Source organism: Gallus gallus, chromosome 1 (assembly GCF_016699485.2).
Source record: "Gallus gallus isolate bGalGal1 chromosome 1, bGalGal1.mat.broiler.GRCg7b, whole genome shotgun sequence".
In the NCBI taxonomy this organism is placed as follows: domain Eukaryota; kingdom Metazoa; phylum Chordata; class Aves; order Galliformes; family Phasianidae; genus Gallus; species Gallus gallus.
In genome coordinates this window covers 59,042,219-59,060,058 of record NC_052532.1, presented here as the reverse complement: position 1 = coordinate 59,060,058, position 17,840 = coordinate 59,042,219, and the positions used below count along the sequence as shown (strand labels likewise).

Genomic DNA, 17,840 nt, shown 5'->3' with positions numbered 1-17,840 from the left:
TGCACTGCAAATATGTTTCTAACTTCTAAGAATACTTCTGAAATTTCTGCCCTATGTATGAGTGCATTTTGCAATTCTGAGAAAAGTTCAACTTAGGGTAAGTTGAATTAACAGGGCTTCTATTCAGCCCTAACTGCTACATATTTTTATTTCTGTTCTCCACAGAGCTACAGGTGAAATAGGACTGTGGGAGATTTGGGTTCAGCATGCTAGTTTCCTTCTGGAAAGCCTTCTGGGAGTGACTAGAGGAAAGGGAATGATTGCATGGGTAAACTTGAGGGATTTGCTAGAGAGGCTTGGAGCAGATGCATGCAAATGTCTCTGCCTCCTGACTTCATAGTTTGTGGGCATCTGATTTTTTCATGCCTACCCGACTCCTTATCTGTTTCATTACTCTTTTCCCTCTAGATATTGATAACCACTTGGCAGAATGGGAATCATACTTACTCTCATTCTTTGTGTATCACTTTCCTGAATCCTGGGAAAAATGTACATATGGTTGCAGGAAGCTTTTTTTTTTTTTCCACGAGTCTCACTCTTAAGAACAGTTTTCTGTATGCATACTCTCTTCCTGTAAATGCAACACACAGCCCTGGTGGATTTTCAGGAAGCTCAATGGGGTGTCATGATGACTATTTCTGGTATTAGGACTCGCCTTTTTTTTTTTTTTTTTTTTTGCCCTTTGGCTTATATTTGCTGACTTCAGTTGGCAGAGGCCTACAGTATACTTGCTTATAACAGTGGCAGTCTGAATGTAAAGGACACGGGTGAAGCTGTGATTTCTGAGTCTACCCAGAGATTGTGGCATTTTTCAGGCAGCATCTTTGCTTCAACTTTGGTTAACAGTTATATGAAAGCAGTTAGCACAGTAGTGGACTCTCTTGCAAATACCTTGCTTGAAGGGCGAGGAGAAGGAGCTTCTAGCAGTGTGCTTCTAGACCATGTAGGTACCTTGTAGCATAACCTTTTCAGAATGGTATCGGGAGACCAAAGCACATAGACGGTATGCATAGAAAAGGTGATATGAAGTAGTTCCAGTCTGTGCAGTTTGAAATCAAGCAGACAAATATCCCTTGACATTCCTATATTGCATCAGAAAGACATTTGGAGTTACTTTTTCTGCTGTCTCTTGCTGGAGCACTGCCAGCTTACAGTCAGAGGTGGGTGAGATGGAATCCGTGAACCAGAAGGGAGTGCCTAGTCAGGGATGTAAATTCACACATCACTTTAATCATTTATCCAGCAATGTCAAAAACATACAGTTGAGAGCGTGTCCCATAGCCTAAGCTATGGGGAATTGGGAATTACTCCAAGTATTGAAGGCCAAATACATGAATTTTGTAGAGCATACCTTTATTTGAGCTTCATTGTTTTGGAAGAGAGGATCTTCATGTTCTTCTTCTTATTCACTATGAGGTGAAAGCATCACTGATGAACTGATCTCAGGCAAAGTGATCTTGAAAAGTTCAATGACACTGTGATCCACAGAAGTCACCAGAGAGCTAAGTGTTCTCATTAGCACCATCACTTCACTTTGCACTGCCACTGCAGCCCCCAGAGTCTTTTGCAGGTCTTTTCCATTCTAGGTGCTATGTAAACAGAGAAAGCCAGCCTGATGGTTTACATCAATGCTTGTAAACCCAGTCAAATTGTTGAGTCTGTACTGAAAATACAAACTAGCTACGGCACACTTCTTTCCCCTGTCCTTCCCACCTGCTCTGGGCTTATGATCACTATAAGACAAAAGGATCAAACCCTTAAGGGAGTGGAAATGTAGTGCCTGTGTGTTCCAAACAGTTGGACGGCCAGTTCTTGACAGGGAGCAGAGTAGGCTGTTCGAAAACACAATCTTTGACTTATTTTGCTGTAAAAATATTTAACATATTGTGACTGCTCTCGCTAGCTTGTGAAGAAGCCCATACAAGAACAGTGTGTCATTTGGTTGGGGGGAGAGCGAAGAAAGGAAAAAGAAGGAGGGGAGCAACAACTGAGTAAGGTCATAAAAGGTGGAGAGGGCCTGGAGTGCTGCCAAAATTTGCGCTGTGAAGGAAATGGAACATTTAGCCTTAAACAAATGTTATGAGGTTTTTGTTTGTGGGTTGGTTTTTGTAAGGATTAATTTCATAGATTTTGTTTGGAAGACTTTCTTCCCCGACAGCAAGCTGTCACGGCTTTTTTTTGTTTGTTTTGTTTTTAATGACTATTTTTATACTCTTTCTTCTGATGCCAAAAAGTTAGACTTTAAGGAAAATGATAAATACCACATAGGAGTCCTCGTGGTAGGGCTGCAGTTCTGTGAGCAGCTCACCTGATCAAATGGGACTGTGCTGCCATGGGGCTGCCCAGTCCTTCTCCTAGACTTTCCCAAGCCATTTCAGCTCACACATGGGAGAAAATGAGTATGATAAAAACAGCGTATTGTTTTCTGCTGGGATTCCATTGGCCTGGAGTTAAATCCAAAAAGTGTAATGAATTGGTAAGAAGTAAGTGATGGGAATTCAAAGGATGGTGTGGGAACGAGGGGATAAAGCATCCTCTTCTATGTGGGTTTGTTGTTTGGTTTTGAGCAGCCTTTCTTGGTCTGTCCTGAGACCATAGACATTTTCATTTTCAGAATATGTGCTAAGTGAAAAGTTGCACGACCTTCAAGTGTGCTGGACAGAACTTGAGCTCTTTTAAATTTGTTTCTCTTCACAAAGTGCTGGTGGGTTGAATGTAATTTTTTTTCTTCTGCATGACCTTTTCTTAAAGCATTTTCTATCCATTTGCTCATTTGAAGATAGGGAAATGATTTAAACCACCACCTGACTGTTGAACTTTTTGGAGCTGAGTGGTAAATTTTCATCCCCGTCTTCATGAAGAAAAATATTGTAATTTTCCAAATTAAGTCTTATGAGATGACATCTTAAATTCATCATATAGTTATTATTTTTTTCAAATATATTTTAGATAGGATTCTGGAAAGAAAATGGAGAAATAGATAAAGTTGCTGCAAATTTGTTTATCTTGGCTATTTCATACTATAAAATGTATGATGTTGAAGAGGTGATGGCACTGATGTGCAGGTCTGTTAAGCTCAAGGGAGCTCTGTGAGCAGCAGCACCAGCAGGAGTTATCTCTGGCAGTGTAAGGCTAAGGCTCTGTTCCCTGTTTGGATTCCAGGCAGTATGCATCCTTCTGTAAGGATGATTAGAAAACTGGTGAGTTAGCATTATGATCTCTCTGTCCTGTTCTTTGTAGGCAAGACGCCACATACAAACGTAATTACGGTAGGTTCTGAGGAGACTGCACAAGAAAGGTCCTTCTTAAATAATTTCAAGAAGGACGTAAGTGTACTTAAATCAGGCTTTTCATGACTATTCTTTTTTTTTTTCCCTCCCTAACCAGGTCAAAAGCAGGAAGTGCTTGAATTCTTGTGAGGTGTCCAGCTTTGGGTTCTTTTATATTTCTGTTTTGGTTCAGTGAGCCATTCCCAGGGAGCTGCTTGTTTTTCTCTGTCTTGTGGATGATGGTTGTTAATCACTTGGCGGGGAGATCGGAGTGCTCGGGGAGGCTGACAGCAGGCTGTGTGCCCCTCACTTTGGGGAGGAAAAGCATTCTCTGCTGAACAGCTGGAGCAGCATGCAGCTGCACTGCTGGTACTTATTTATGGGACTGCAGCCACATGCTTCTCTCCATCCTCTCTTTGTCCTTCATTAAGTGCACAGTTTTAAGCATATTTTTAGCCTTTCAAATAACGGAAAGTGTGCCTGATATCCTGTTGTGATGCTATTGTGCAGTTATCACCCTGCAGCCTGTTCTTTAATTACAGCATGTTATTTCAAATCTTGACTCACATATTTTTAGAGATTTTTGATTTTTATTCCCTCTTCCTCCTGTTTCCTCCAACTGTAACATCTGAGAAGTGATTCAGTAGAATTAACATGATCTGGTGGCTACTTTCCACTCAGAAAAGTAGTCTTGTTTTCGTTTCGCATTTGCATCCTTGCCCAAGCTCCAGTGCATCTAAGGTGAATGAAAGAATCTGGAGGAGAGCTAGTTGCTGCTATTTTTCTGGTGGGATTACATTTTTGATGGCTTAACCTTTCCAGACTGCATCCTGAAGCTAGATGCATGCCAGTACTGGTGCAAAGAAAGCACTGGCAGCAGGCAGCTGGGAGGGAGGGGAGGGGGTAGAACAACTCATGTCCAAGCTGGCTGGCTCCAGGATGGTTTTGGGCTGTCACATCTGGCTCGACACACTGTGACCGCCTCAGCAGCTGGATATGGAAAGTACTTCCTATCTGTCAGGGCTAATTTTATTGGCTGGTATAAAATAATTGACTTCTGTTTGGATCTTTGGCCATTCTGCATTTCAGATAAAATACATACGTATTTATACCTTTAAATTGCTTGAATGCTGTTAGCATGTATGCTTATACAACGTGTGCTCAGATCTTCAGAAATAATAGATGTCGGTTATACTTTGAACCTACTGTAATTAGACTGTTTTTTTTCCTGTGGGTCTGTGGTGTTCAGCATCCTGTTTCTAAAAATGTTTTCTTAGTAATTAATCTTTTAGAAACAGAACGAGCTGAATTTGTCCCAAAGCATATGTATATTTTCTGAAATAGCTCTAAGTTGAGATTAATATGAAATAACTGCACAGATAACTAGGCAGAGTAGAAGATGGAATCTCTGTGACTGAACTGTTAGAGAAGTCTTCTTAAGGAGAGTACAGTGATAAAAATGGTAGAATTTATATTCAGATCATAGTTAGACTCATAGAATCCTTAGAGCTGGGAGGACTTCTGAAGGCTATCTAGTCCAACTCCCCTGCAATAAACAGGGACACCACAGCTAGATCAGGTTGCCCAGGGCCTTATCCAGCCTTGTCTTGAAAGTCATCAGGAACAGGGCATCAACCACAATACTACATAACCTGTACCAGTGCCTCACCACCATCACTCTAAAAGATGTTTTCCATATATCCAACCTAAATCTCCCCTCTGAGCTTGAAGCCATTTCCCCTTGTTCTATCGCAACAGGTCCTGCTAAAAAGTCTGTCCCCTTCTTTCCTGTAGCTCCCTTTAGACACTGAAAGGCCGCCATCAGGTCACCTTGCAGCCTTCTTTTCTCCAGGCTGAACAGCCCCAGCTCTCTCAGCCTGTCCTTGTAGAAGAGGTCTTCCATTCTGTGGATCGTTTCTGTGGCCCTTTTCTGGACACGTTCTGACAGGTCCATGCCTCTCCTGTACTGAGGACTCCACATTGGATGCAGTACTCCAGGTGAGGCCTCACCAGTGCAGAGCAAAGGGGCAGGATCACCTCCGTTGCCCTGCTGGCCACGCTTGTTCTGATGCAGACTACTTATCTTTTTTTAAAAAAAAATCTATTAATATTTATCAAAATCTAAATACTACTATTTCATAATGGCCTATAATTTACAGAAGTGGAAGACTTTTTCATTCTCTGAATTTATCATTGCTCTTGCAGAATATTTCAACGTACAATCTTGAAAAATTCCAAAGATCTGTAGAAAATACAAATATCTGCGTTTTTTCCCTAACATGACCCCAGTGCTGCAAGTGCTCTCCTTAATATGAAGCGTTAGACTGTGCTGCTTAGTACGGTGTCATGCTGGTTATCTTACATATGGTAACATGAGGAAAAGGTACCATCTGGCAGACACCACACAGATCAAGCAAAATAAATGTTTAGGGCTCAGTGTTGCAACCCTCATTCAGATGAGTGATTCCTCAGTGATCGGTGAATCTGCATATGCGAATAGGGTGTCTTATTAAGTAAGAGCTTGGGATGTTTTAAAATAATGATTGCCATATGTGTAGAATATGCTGTTATCAGTTGAAAAGTCAGCAAAAAAATGTCACTGCTTAGTAAAGCGTAAAAATTTTGCATCTCACAGTTCTACAAAGAAAGATAAAAGGAAAAAATGTTGCGGGGAAAACTTGGCAGAGGTGATTCTTACTAACCTGTTCTGGTGGCAGAGTTCATGAAAATGGCTATTAATACAGTAGGAACTTGAGAAAGGCACACAAACCTTACTCAGCCCCTTCCTTCATGAAATATGTGGGAAGTTGTACAAAGGTCACAAGAACAGGGATGGAAGGAAGTGACCTTTAGAAAATGCTCACCAACTTTACCACAATTGTTACAGGGAAGAGGTGGAAGCATGCAGTCAGTAAGCTTCCCGGACTGTAAAATATAACTGTGTGAGGAGTTCCGAGCTGGGTGTTGCTATCATGTATTATGGAACTAGCAAAAGGCCGTAGTAACAATGAGGGAGAAACTGCCTGAAATTACCTGAGGTAGAGATGAGAAAGTAACAGCAGTGTAGCTGAATGTGGTTTCAGGATCGACTTATTCTACGTTAACCTGGACTGATGAAATTGCTGCAGATTAATGAATAAGTTTTCTTTTTTGGTGTGGCTTTTTTGTGTTCACTTGTAGTTGTCAGAAACCTTGGTAACCCTTGAGTCTTGGAGATAGCCTTCAGGACAAGAAAGAAGAAAAAGGGGGGCCCAAACTGCTTAGGCAGATATTCACTCTATTTTCTGAAAAACAAAGGATAAAAAAGTCTCTATGCTGCTACATATTTTAAAGGTAAAAGAACACTGCTCTATGTTTTCTGTATAGATTTTGGGTTTGATAATCCCATGTTCAAATAGAAAGTGAAAGCAAGAGTTTGAGGGAATGTTTTGTAATACAGGGCCTAAGTATGCATGTGAAAGGGCACTTCCTGATTCCTGTAAACAGAATTTTTTTTGCTCCAAGCTCTGACTTAAGTTATACATTTTTCTGGCGGTTGCTGAAGAGTTGCTTCTCTCTGATAGTCATTTTACAATTGCTATCAGCAAAACCAGTGTTTGTAAGTAAATGTGACTCATAAGGACCTTAATGAAGTACATCCTGCGGTTTTGACCGAGGACTTCAGTTGCAAGCTACTCTTCTCAAACCACAAGCGGTGCATCAGCAGCTTATTCTAAGCCAGTGGAATCTAGTCCAGGGAGTCTCCGAGTTGGGCACTTCTGCCTTCTCCCTCCAGCACCTCTGCTCTCATTTGGAAGAGAGAGCAGCAGATGCAGTTATCTGGGGTCCTGCCTTCTGGAGCAGCTGCTCAGTCAGTAATACAGCTCACAGACCTGCTACCTCCCATCCCTCTGATAGGGGAAGACTGAGGAGTAGAAAACCACAGCAGATGTGGCCAGGAGAAAGGTTTTAATGTTATTTCAGTGACTTGCAGCTTCTGCAACTCTCCATTCCTGCAGCCATCAGTAACCTCAGATCTAGCAGTCCTCCACCCCTAAGCTGCCTCAGCATCATTTTCATTGGTGGTATCCTCCAGAGACTGGGTAGGTAGGCAGCAGTGGCATTGCTAGATTGTAGATAACATTAGAATAGTTGTGGTCTAGCAGGGAAAAGGTGTAGGAGGTGATGACTGCACAGGCTCATTCTCAGGATGGGGTTTTAATACCATTTTTGGAAGCCATTCACTGTTTCTTTTACTGCTCTATTTTACACAAATAGATAGCATTTCTAGTATATGCCACTTGGACTTCTATTAAATTAACTTTTATTTGAAAGACTGCATTCTGAAAGTGTTTTTTTTTTTTTTGGCTTGGTTTGCCTTCCCATTCCTCATGTTGCATCTCTGCATTCCTTACTTCAGAACATGCCCTTCTAATGAGGTTATATTGAAATCTCTGCATGTTGTATGAAGAAACTATAATTTTTTTCGAAGGAAATCAAATGGCTATTTCCTGGCCTGAGCCCAGAAATGAAGTCTTGTACAGTGCCTTTCATTTTATTGGAAGAGCACCAGCAGTGAAAGTTACGTTATTGTGCTAATCCAAAATTAAGACAAATGTTAAGAGAGAGACCCATTAATTGCTTGCTTATTCCTTTTACTAAAACCACAGCACATGCACAGGCCTGCTTTCATGGAAACTGCTATTAGATCAGAGCTCAAAGAACAGAGATCACAGCCAGACAGGGAGGCAGATCTACATCATGGGTGAGTCTGCCTGCATTAGCCAGTGTTGGCACAGCATCTGTAGGGAATATGAAATCCATCATTCAGTCCTTTAATTTGTCTGATATGCAGCATACTGAGACTGAGATCAGGAGATTGCTGATGTTAAATCTTACTTTGTTAGCATTTAGTGCTTCCTTTTAAGGGTCAGGCTCTAGATTCTTAAAGCAGGTAACCTATTAGAATGTGATGGCGTCGACGGTTGGTAGCTTGGCAAAGTCTAGCTCTTTTGTAGGCAGCGACTGTAAGCACTGTTTTAGTCTAAAACTATTATGGGTAATACACATCATTTCTCCTAACCAGAACAACCATAAAATGTAAGAAAGCACAGGAAAGGCACTGTGGAGTGCTAGAGTCTCATCATCACCCACAAACTGGACCAGTGCAATAACATGTCTTAGAACAAGTACCTGCTTTGAATTGGGTTCTATTGTGAACACTCTGTATAGCCCACTTTAGTGTATCAGAGTGGAATTATTTCAAAAGTCAAAGAAGTTTTTCTCATTACAATATTGTTTCCGTGTCGCATGGTTGAACTTGTTGAAGTTTGTTTCTGTTCTCCTGCGTTACTGCGCAGCTTGTTGTAAGAGGCTCACGTACTTGGTGTTGTGCATACTGCAACTGGGAAACCTCAGTTCTACATTATTATGTAAATTAATTTAGCTAGAAAGAAGCTAAATAGTTTCTGATTACCGAAAAGTATTGTGTAGCGAGGATCAGGGATGCTCTAAAAGTATTGACTCCTATTTTGTTATGTTAGCCCACAGTGTCAGAGATGGATGTTGGTAATATGGCAGTAGAGGTTGAAGCTTCCTGACAATATTCTGTTACATGTTGTTGCCATGTGACAGATGGCAGCAGAAGAGCAGTCTGACCAAATGGCATCTGATATGGAAGTGTGTATGAAGCAAAGGTGTGTCATTGAATTCCTCCATGAGAAAAAAATAGCACCCAGTGACATTCATTGATGCTTGCTGAACAATTCTGGAGACCAAACAGTGGATGTGAGCACAGTGGGGCAGTGGGTGGTTTGATGCCATCATAGCAGCTGTGAAGAAGTGGGTCACCTGAAATGCAAAGGCTAATGGTGGTGCCTGTGTTGAAAAAAGACTGTTTTGTAGCTGAGGGTTTGCTCAGTCAAATAGTGTTATTGTGTGCTTTGTATCTGTTTTAGTATAGATGGAAATAAATAGGAGGTGTTACTTTTGCAGTGACCAATATATTTGGCTTCTGAGTTTTAAGTTCAGAAAGGATTCATCTCTTCAATTTCTTCATCAAATATTGTGGAGCATTCACAGTGTTTATTAAACAATATCAATATGTTTTTTGCTATCTACAAGTAATACTTGTAGATTGATTTTTCTCCTTGCAATAAATGCAGTGAAAGTACTAGTTAATCCTGGAAACGTCTCCATGCAGTGATATCAGAAATAAAAACCTTATTCTTGGAAAGTGATCTACATTCTTCTGTTGAACTTAGGATTTTTTTTTTGCCTTTGTCTGGAAAACCACTTTGCAAGAAAAATCTCTATATTTTTCTATTTTGCTAGCATATGTATCTGAACAGCTCCTTTACTAAAACCTGATCTGCGTCCTAAGTTGTGCCAAGATTCCACTCTTCAAAGATAATTCTAAACCTTCTGATACTCACCTTTTTTTTTTTGACCAGCACCGTATTGCAGAAAGAAAACTAACTTCTTCAACTCAACAGCCTTCCTGACTTCAGCTACAGTTGTTCTTCTCTTTTTCATAGCATTGTATTATCAACCGTTTGCGTCATTACAGCAGTAGATCACCACAGAAAATAGTGCCATTTAACCTTTAGAGCTCATCAGCTCAGAACGGGATAGTAATATGAAATTTTTGTACAGTTCTAAAGCTGCAAAGCATTTATAACTCTATCATCACTGTGATGAGAAAGGGGAAAATGTATCCAAACTCAAACGCGCAATTACCTCGAAAGGATAGCATTTAATAGCATTTGGCAAAATGTTGGTTTTTGTTTTTGTTTCATGAGAGTAACTTGAACCTCCAGACTTCCTACTCTCTTCTATACTCCTGATTTACATAGTTTGGGTGAGTCTAAGCAGTTATTCCTAAAACAAGTTTGGGTATGCAAATAGTAGTATACATTGCATAGTCTGGTGTGTGTTCCTTGCAAACAGAACAAGCCCGTGAGTGGTAGGTACCATGTAAGTTATTAGAAAATTAGTTTTGAGAGCAGGTTTGGGCACAGCTGTGGGTAAAATCCATGACCTGATTTACTAGATTTCCTGCTCAGGCCTCAACAAATCTATTATTATAACTCCCTGTGCAAGAGTTCTCTAGCTGCCTTCTTTGTGCCCAGGAAACTGCTCGGCCTTATGCTGGCCCTGCTACAGTTCCCCAAGTGTTTAGTGAGCAAGTGAGAGGGCTGAATGAGTCTCTTTCAGTGTCAGTGCTACTTAGTGCTATTTTGAGCTGACCAGGAGATTGTAAGACAAGAATATTGTGGCTAAACTGATGTTTTTGCTACAAGTTTAGGAGGGAGAATATTAGCTGCACCTCCATGTGCACTGAGGGTGAGTAACAAGGGTGAAGCTTTGCCTTGACGCTGCATGTGAAAGTGGCAATATTACATCAAGACCGTGGTGGCTATTCTGGGAACTTAACGCACTGGTTGTGTATATAGTTACATAGTTTGAAAAGAAGTAAAACTGATTTTGAGACTTAAATTTTGCCTCCGAACAGTCACAGGAGAATAACCCTTTCCCTCATAGGCTAGGGTTACACGCAGAAATGCTGCATTTCTTTCATTCAGGATGTACAATCAAGAGTAAGATCACAGTGGCAGTAAAAAATTAAGTGGTGATGGAAAAGTATAGATGGTAGGAGAAAAACCAGATATGACAGAAAATAACGGTGTTGAGCCTGTCTTGTTGAAGCTGGGAGTGCTGATAGAGGACATGCAATACGGAAATATTAGTTTAACCTCTTGTAAATACAAACAAGCAATTTTTTTCATGTTACTGGCATTTCAAGTGGGCTGAATGTTCATGACTCCAAGTTATTTTTAATTAAAATGCTCTGAAAAATTAGATATGCTTCTTAGCTTCAAACATCTTCCAGTTTTCTTGCAAATTATGAAGAAAACAATTAAGTGCTTATCAAATTTGGAGTGTTTCTCTTCTCTGCTAGTTATTTTATTACCTCTGCTTTATCACTTGCATTCTTGCTTGAACCCATTAAATTTTTTAAAAATCTTTCTCTTCACTTCATTGTATCATCTCCAATTACAAGAGGCAGTATTAGAGATGTATTGGTGAACACAGGAACTGGCTAGTATTTTGTTGGTCATTGCATTTCTGAGTTCAATTAGTATCTCAGTTATTATAACACATAAAACCACAGCAACACGTGAGTGCTTCTTTAATCAGTTCAGAATCAATCACAATGGGAATCTATTTCAGCCCAGTAGAATCTGCAAGCTTTTGCAGCATGTCTGGCTTTTTGTATATGCAATTGGATTTTAAGTTGCACTTACAACAGCTGCATTTCTAAAGCGTAGACTGTCTTACTGCTTGCTTAAATGGACAGAATTGAACAGCCCTATTGAAATATGAATGAACTTTAACAAGACCAAGCGCTGGTCCTGCATTGGAATAGGCTGCCTAAAGAGGAGGTGGTGTCACCATACCTGGAGGTGTTCAAGAAACGTGTGGATTGTAGATATGGTACTGAGAGACACAGTTAGTGGACGTGGTGGGGATGGGTTGGTGATTGAACTAAACTATTGTACTCGTGTTTTCCAAAATCTCTGATTCTATGAAATGCAGGCCACTGCTTGTAGAGCACTCAGTGTTTTTGTTAACTTTAAGCATGAAAAAGCACGGTGATAAGTTTGTGTGTGTAAAGAATATTCCTACTCTAACCCTGGCAGTACCTTGCTTTCTTAAAGAATCCTTTTAATAAATAATAAGGTACAATTCTGATGGAGATTTCCAGCCTCGGCTTGAACAGTTAACCATACCCGTTCTACTGATCTGCAGTTGTGAAGCTGGAGGTCCTGAAGAAGTGTGTTATCTGTCAAATCTGCAGTCAGAACAGTTTTCATCAAGCTCTAGGATGTCACGCTTTCGCACTCATTGCAGAGTTAGAAGACTGCTCCTAATGTAGATTTCTAACATATGTTCAATTGCCTACATAATGTGTGGGATGTACTGATCCTGCCAGAAGTTGCTGTTTCTTCAAACTGTTTCTAAATTGGAGATTTCCAAGTTAAAGTGTGAGCAGTTACAATATGATATGGGATTCTGTGGTGGAGAGCAATTCAGCTCTTTGATGAACATCAGGAAGACTTGCTTCTACAAGCCTTGTGCCATCTCCTTGGTCTGTCCAAGAACTTTCAATGCTCCACTCTATGTAGAGAGACAGGAATGGCACATCAGGTGAATCCTTGTGAAATGAGGAAAGATCTGGGACAGAGTTCCTATTGCTGCAGTACGAGACACCTTTTTGTGTATGAAGATACCCATGGGAACACAGCTGAAGAATTTCTGCCTGACATCATGGGTGTCCGAGAAGTGTCCGCATGGAATAGGCCTCATTAAATGATTGTTCTGGGACCAACCACCTTTATGTTCTTGGGAGATGCATTGCTAACTGAATGAAATGGAAGAGGGAGTGATGCCATGTTGCAGCCACAGATGTCCTGTGCGTGTTGTGATATGAGTACCAGTGCCTTGGGTGGGTGGGTTGTTGATCGCAGGATAAACCTCTGCAAGTCTCTGTGTTTGCAAAAGCAGCTTCTTGATGCAGTGCTACTTCAGCGTTTAAAAAGAAATTAAGCTTCTAAGAAATAAAACAAAAGTTCTTTAAAATATTGTTGCAATCTACATGGTACTGAAGAGCCTTTAAACAATGGTAAGCATTGGGTTCTCTGGGTTCTCTTTCCGCTACTTTTTAATGAGTGTGCTTGGCTGTTGCTGGGAATGGCTTGATATAATGGATTTTGCCGTGGGATAGGAAGATGCATTAGATCAGTGCTTCCAGACTCTGCAGATCAGTTGTTTAGAAGACAACAGAGGATTGCCTTATGAAATGAATGGTTGGCTGGGTTTTGAATTTGTTTTTTTGCAATTGAGTAAACAAAACCCCGACTATACTTGCATTTCTGTCAGTACAAGTGAGCAAAGATAAAGATAAAAATGATGGCAAATAAAATCAATAAATGTAAGTGTTCAAAGTCTACCATAGTTATTTTGTTAAAATGAAAATAATTAAAGCAACACTGCAATAAATGAGAAGTGGATATTTCTCCCATCCCTTGTTCCTCCCCACAAACAAAGTTGTGGATTTTTTTGATTCAGAGATGGAGGAACATTCACTTGAGATATCAACTTTCTTCACGGTATTATTTTAAGTCTGTTAATTACATTTACAGAATGAATAACTCCCACACACGCATACATCCAAAAGCACATAGTCTAGGCCTATGTGAATACATTCTAATACATGCTTTTACCACAATTTCTGTTGTTCAAATAGGTTTTCCTTTATTTTTTTCATCCAGTTTTCTTACAAATGGCATCATGCTAGCGTTCTCAGGTAAAATAAATTCCACTCTGCTAAGACAAAATGAAATAGAAATGTCAACTGTCTTTTTGCTTTGCTTTCATTTTTGATGGTGTAATTAGTAGCTCTTGCCTACAAAAAGGAAAAAAAAAAAGAAACATTTCGAATGTATAGTATTTGGTGAATACTTTGAATACACAAATTGAACAGCTGAACAAAAATGCTATTTTTTTCAATGGTTCTTCTCCTAAACAAACCTGTTGATGATAAAGATAGGAAGAAGGCAGTTAGAGATTGTAAGCTTTCTCTAGAATAACCTGGGATAGTCACAGGGGAAATATTTTTTTATATATATATATATACAACTCTTTGGGATTTAAACAATGTAATAAATCTCAGTGGAAGGAAGTCTCTGTTTTTACAATGGGATGCTTCAAAGTGAAAACAAGCATTTTAATTTTCCCTGTAGAGAGGCAGTAGCACTTAATATATGTGTATGTAATCATTCTTCCATGCACTTAATTGTTTCTAACTCTTGCTTTTTGAACTTATTTTTCAGGCAGCAGCATCTGTCCAAAGTCCTTAATATTGTCTAGATCTTGTCCAGCAAGTGCCACAACCAGACTAGTAGAGCAGAATGTACACAATGAAGCGGCTCAGGGAATAAATGGAAGTGTGCCAGTCAAACAGTCCCCACGTTCAGCCTCAAATCCAAAGCCACAAGGTAAGTAGTCTCAAATACTTTGGTTAGGTAATTTGTGCTTCAGCTCATGCTTTCATAGAGATAGAACATTTTGAAAGAGCTGTGCTTCTCACAGAGAAAGTAGTGGGGTAAAAGATGGCCACAGAAATACAAGTGTCCTGTGAATGTTTTGAATCTGATAAATTGATATTTCACTGAAAAAGGTTCTTAGAAGAAAGGTTAGACTTAGTAACTACTATGGTTTAAAAAAAAAAAAAAAAAAACAAAAAACTGGTATCGATACACCTCTGTACTTGCATCACAACTGTCTAGCAATCTGCTGTATGCTTACTGCCAGGTAACTAATGTGAAATTCTTTCTGTGCCCAAGGTGTGAGAACACATGTAAGCCCCTCATTTGTATTAAGCCATTGTCTGGCTGACTTCATGACAGGAAGGAAATTCAGAACTTATGGGATTACAGATGAGTTCAGCTGGAGTCTTATAGTGGGATTATGTGGAAAGAGACGAGAACTCATCACTTACACAATAAAAGCTCTCCAGTATGTCTGCAGAGTAGTTGATTTCCCCTCTTCCTGTACAGAAGTAGTATTTTTAATATTAGAAGATGGATAGATTTTTAACCTACATGTCGAGGTTATGTATCTAAACCTCGAACAATTTTTATGTGCTCTTCTGGATAATACTGATGATTCTGCCGAGGTTGATCATAAGAAAGGGTCTGTATGTTCTGGAAATCTTGAATTCTAAGGTAATCTGGTCTGGTGTCTTTTAGGAGTGAAGTACGGTAGAAACTTTGTACATCTCAAAAGGTGAAAAAGAGACAGTTTTGAAGACTGATATCATGGTCCTACTCAATGAATTGGATTCTGAGACGCGTTGCTTATATGGCATAAGCTAGAGACTTACAGAAAACTAGGTCACATCTAAGTCATGTATAGAGACTAAAATTATGTAGAACTTTCATGTAGTGGATTTAAATATCTGTCTATTAGTCTGTAGGAAAAGTCATCTTGAAAAAGTTTGTATTAGTTCTGAATTCATCTTGAGGGAAATAAATTTTGCTGGGGTGCCACAAAAGCTTTGTTTACTTATAGTGAATGAAAGCAAAATAAATCTGTATTTCTTGTTCTGTTTGTTTTTATTAAACCTTAGATAAAACATTTTAGTTTAATGAACAATACTGGCAGTCGTATATAAGCACTGCTTATCTGAAGTGATCTTTCTGACCAGTTCCCAGGGCTCTTAAAAGCAGTATCTAAAGATAAGTTAGCAAAGGAGCACATGCTGTTCCCAATAAAAATATTTTAGAAGAAAATTGGGCAATGAATGAAAAGACTTAAACTTTTCAAAACTAAAACCAGCCCACTTACTGTAAGTTTTAGCTTTTAGATAAATTAGAAGCTGGCAAATATTGGACCATATTCATTCAAGTCATTATGCAGTTTTTGTTGCTGTTCTATAGCCATGACTATTTTGTTCATCAAAAAGCAGTATAGATAGGAATAATGCAGTAGTCCAAGAAGTGCAGCTGCTAAGATTTTATACAGTAATAATCCTGTAAAAAGTAGTTTGTGCATGCCCTGTTCCTGGGTCTGTGCCTTTCTTTGGTTGTCCCTACTAAAGGTGTACAGCATATCGAAGTTATATTTATTAGCATTTTGTTTAATTGAAGCAAAGCAGACCAAATGAAATCAGCTTTTGGGAGACCAAAAAAATCAGTTGTTTTTTTTTTTAACAGTTATTAAGGTACAAATGCACAGCAATTTCAGTTTATATTAGCAAGGAATGATTTTCCAAATTGTTGTTGTTCTAGTCATGCAAATACTAACTGTCCTTTTGTAATACAAGGAAATAAGATCACAGACCTGAACTGCAATGCCTATATGTTTGGTTGTAGATGAACTGCAAAATGACTTTAAAACTCACAAAAAATTTATACAGTCAAAACAAGAGAGATAAAGACCACTTTGTGGTTGCATTGTAAGTGCAGTACGGGTATTTTTAATAAGGTTAACTTTTAAATAGAGGAAGAATTTCCACAATCTTGCACTTGAAGTGAACCGTAGACTCTGAGCTTGTTTTGGTCTCTACTTGTTAGAATCTTTACGATGTTGGTTACTGAGTAGTTTGAATTTTTGGAAACAGATCACTTACAGCAGCTAGAGCAAGTGAATACATTTCTGCAGAGAATCCAATATGAAATTCTTTCCATTCAATTTTTTTTCCTGGCATTTAAAGGAGAAAACAAACTAGCTGTGTGATACACTGACAATGAAAGAACAATCTTTGTTCTGAAATAATTCCTTCCGTCAACAACTTAGCAATTCATATGTTGAAATTCTTTGAGTATTGGTTGATTCATGAAGGTCTGCAAATTTGGAACAAAGAGTGAATGACAACTGGTGATGGAGTTAAGCAAGGAAACTGTGACTGCAGAGAAATGCAGTCTGTATAGCAGCTGTGAAATAAGGTGCTTTGCCATCACATCCCCATGGTATGTTGTCTGATGAAGGGACTAATCCAGACTGCAGGTAGTCACTCCAAATAGCAAAATATGCTGATGTGTTCTGAGGCAAATGTGATGTGTGAGATATGAAACAAGCTGCTAAAAAATAAATAAATAAAATGAAATTTGCACTTACCTGCAAATACTTGGGCAATGATCAGGACCTAGCTATATCAGACTGCATTTAGAGTGACATGAACAAAGTAATTGTTTTTCCTACATTCTTCTATTCCCTACATTTAGAACCTCTTGCATGGGTTTTATATGATGTCCAGTTACTAAGTATTAGGTACTAAAAGTGCTGTCTGTAGCAGCCAGTTTTATTGTAGGGTGGAAAATATGTTGAAGTGTTAACGCTTCCTTAAAGCAGAGAAGTGTCTTGTCAGCTGAAGACTTAGCATCAGTTGCTCATTTAGATTTTTCTAAAGAGCACTAAACAGTACTTGTGAATCTCTTACTGATGCCAGAGACATCTTTATTAGTGTTGGAGATGATGTGCCACTCCAGAAGACGGCCTGCTCTGATCTATTATGAAATGGCATAGACATATCTCCAGCACTTAGTTAACTGAAACCGACTGCTGTAGTACATCTACTCCACAGCATAAGTCCTGCCCTCCTTTCTCAAGTAATTATAATTTTGTCCATGGTTTTTGAGGTATTCAGTGTCCTGGGCCCATAAAAGCTGAAAACCTCTTAAAGGTCTGCAGTGTAGACTATTTCTCTCACAAATTGAACTTCTACAATTAAAGATGAACTGAATTGAATCTGAGAGTGGTTTGTGGCTAGACTTCTCAAAATGAACAGTGATTTAAGAAACCTGTAGCAATACCTCTCTTAGCAATAAAAATGCTTGATCTCAAATATTATCTACAGAAAGAAGACAAGTGATAGAACAAAGCACACCTGATTATAATTGATACTGCTTCTTAATGTGTTATTGGAAGATATCTGTTATATAGAAATGTGGAAATGCATATCCTAAATAAGAACTGTCTTTTTTTACCATCTTCTGCTGAGCCTAGGTTACTGGTTATTTTGTACAG

At 39.1% G+C, this 17,840-nt stretch overlaps 1 protein-coding gene across 10 annotated transcripts in view; it reads left to right on the top strand.

The window, feature by feature from the left end:
- Positions 1-17,840, top strand: part of FGD4 (FYVE, RhoGEF and PH domain containing 4) — a 112,140-nt gene that overhangs the window by 56,735 nt on the left and 37,565 nt on the right. For all 10 annotated transcript variants that reach the window (XM_015287247.4, XM_015287255.4, XM_025156086.3 and 7 more), the window contains one exon: positions 14,144-14,308. In XM_015287247.4, coding sequence (XP_015142733.2) covers positions 14,144-14,308 — 165 coding nt within the window. The remainder of the gene's footprint in view (positions 1-14,143; positions 14,309-17,840) is intronic.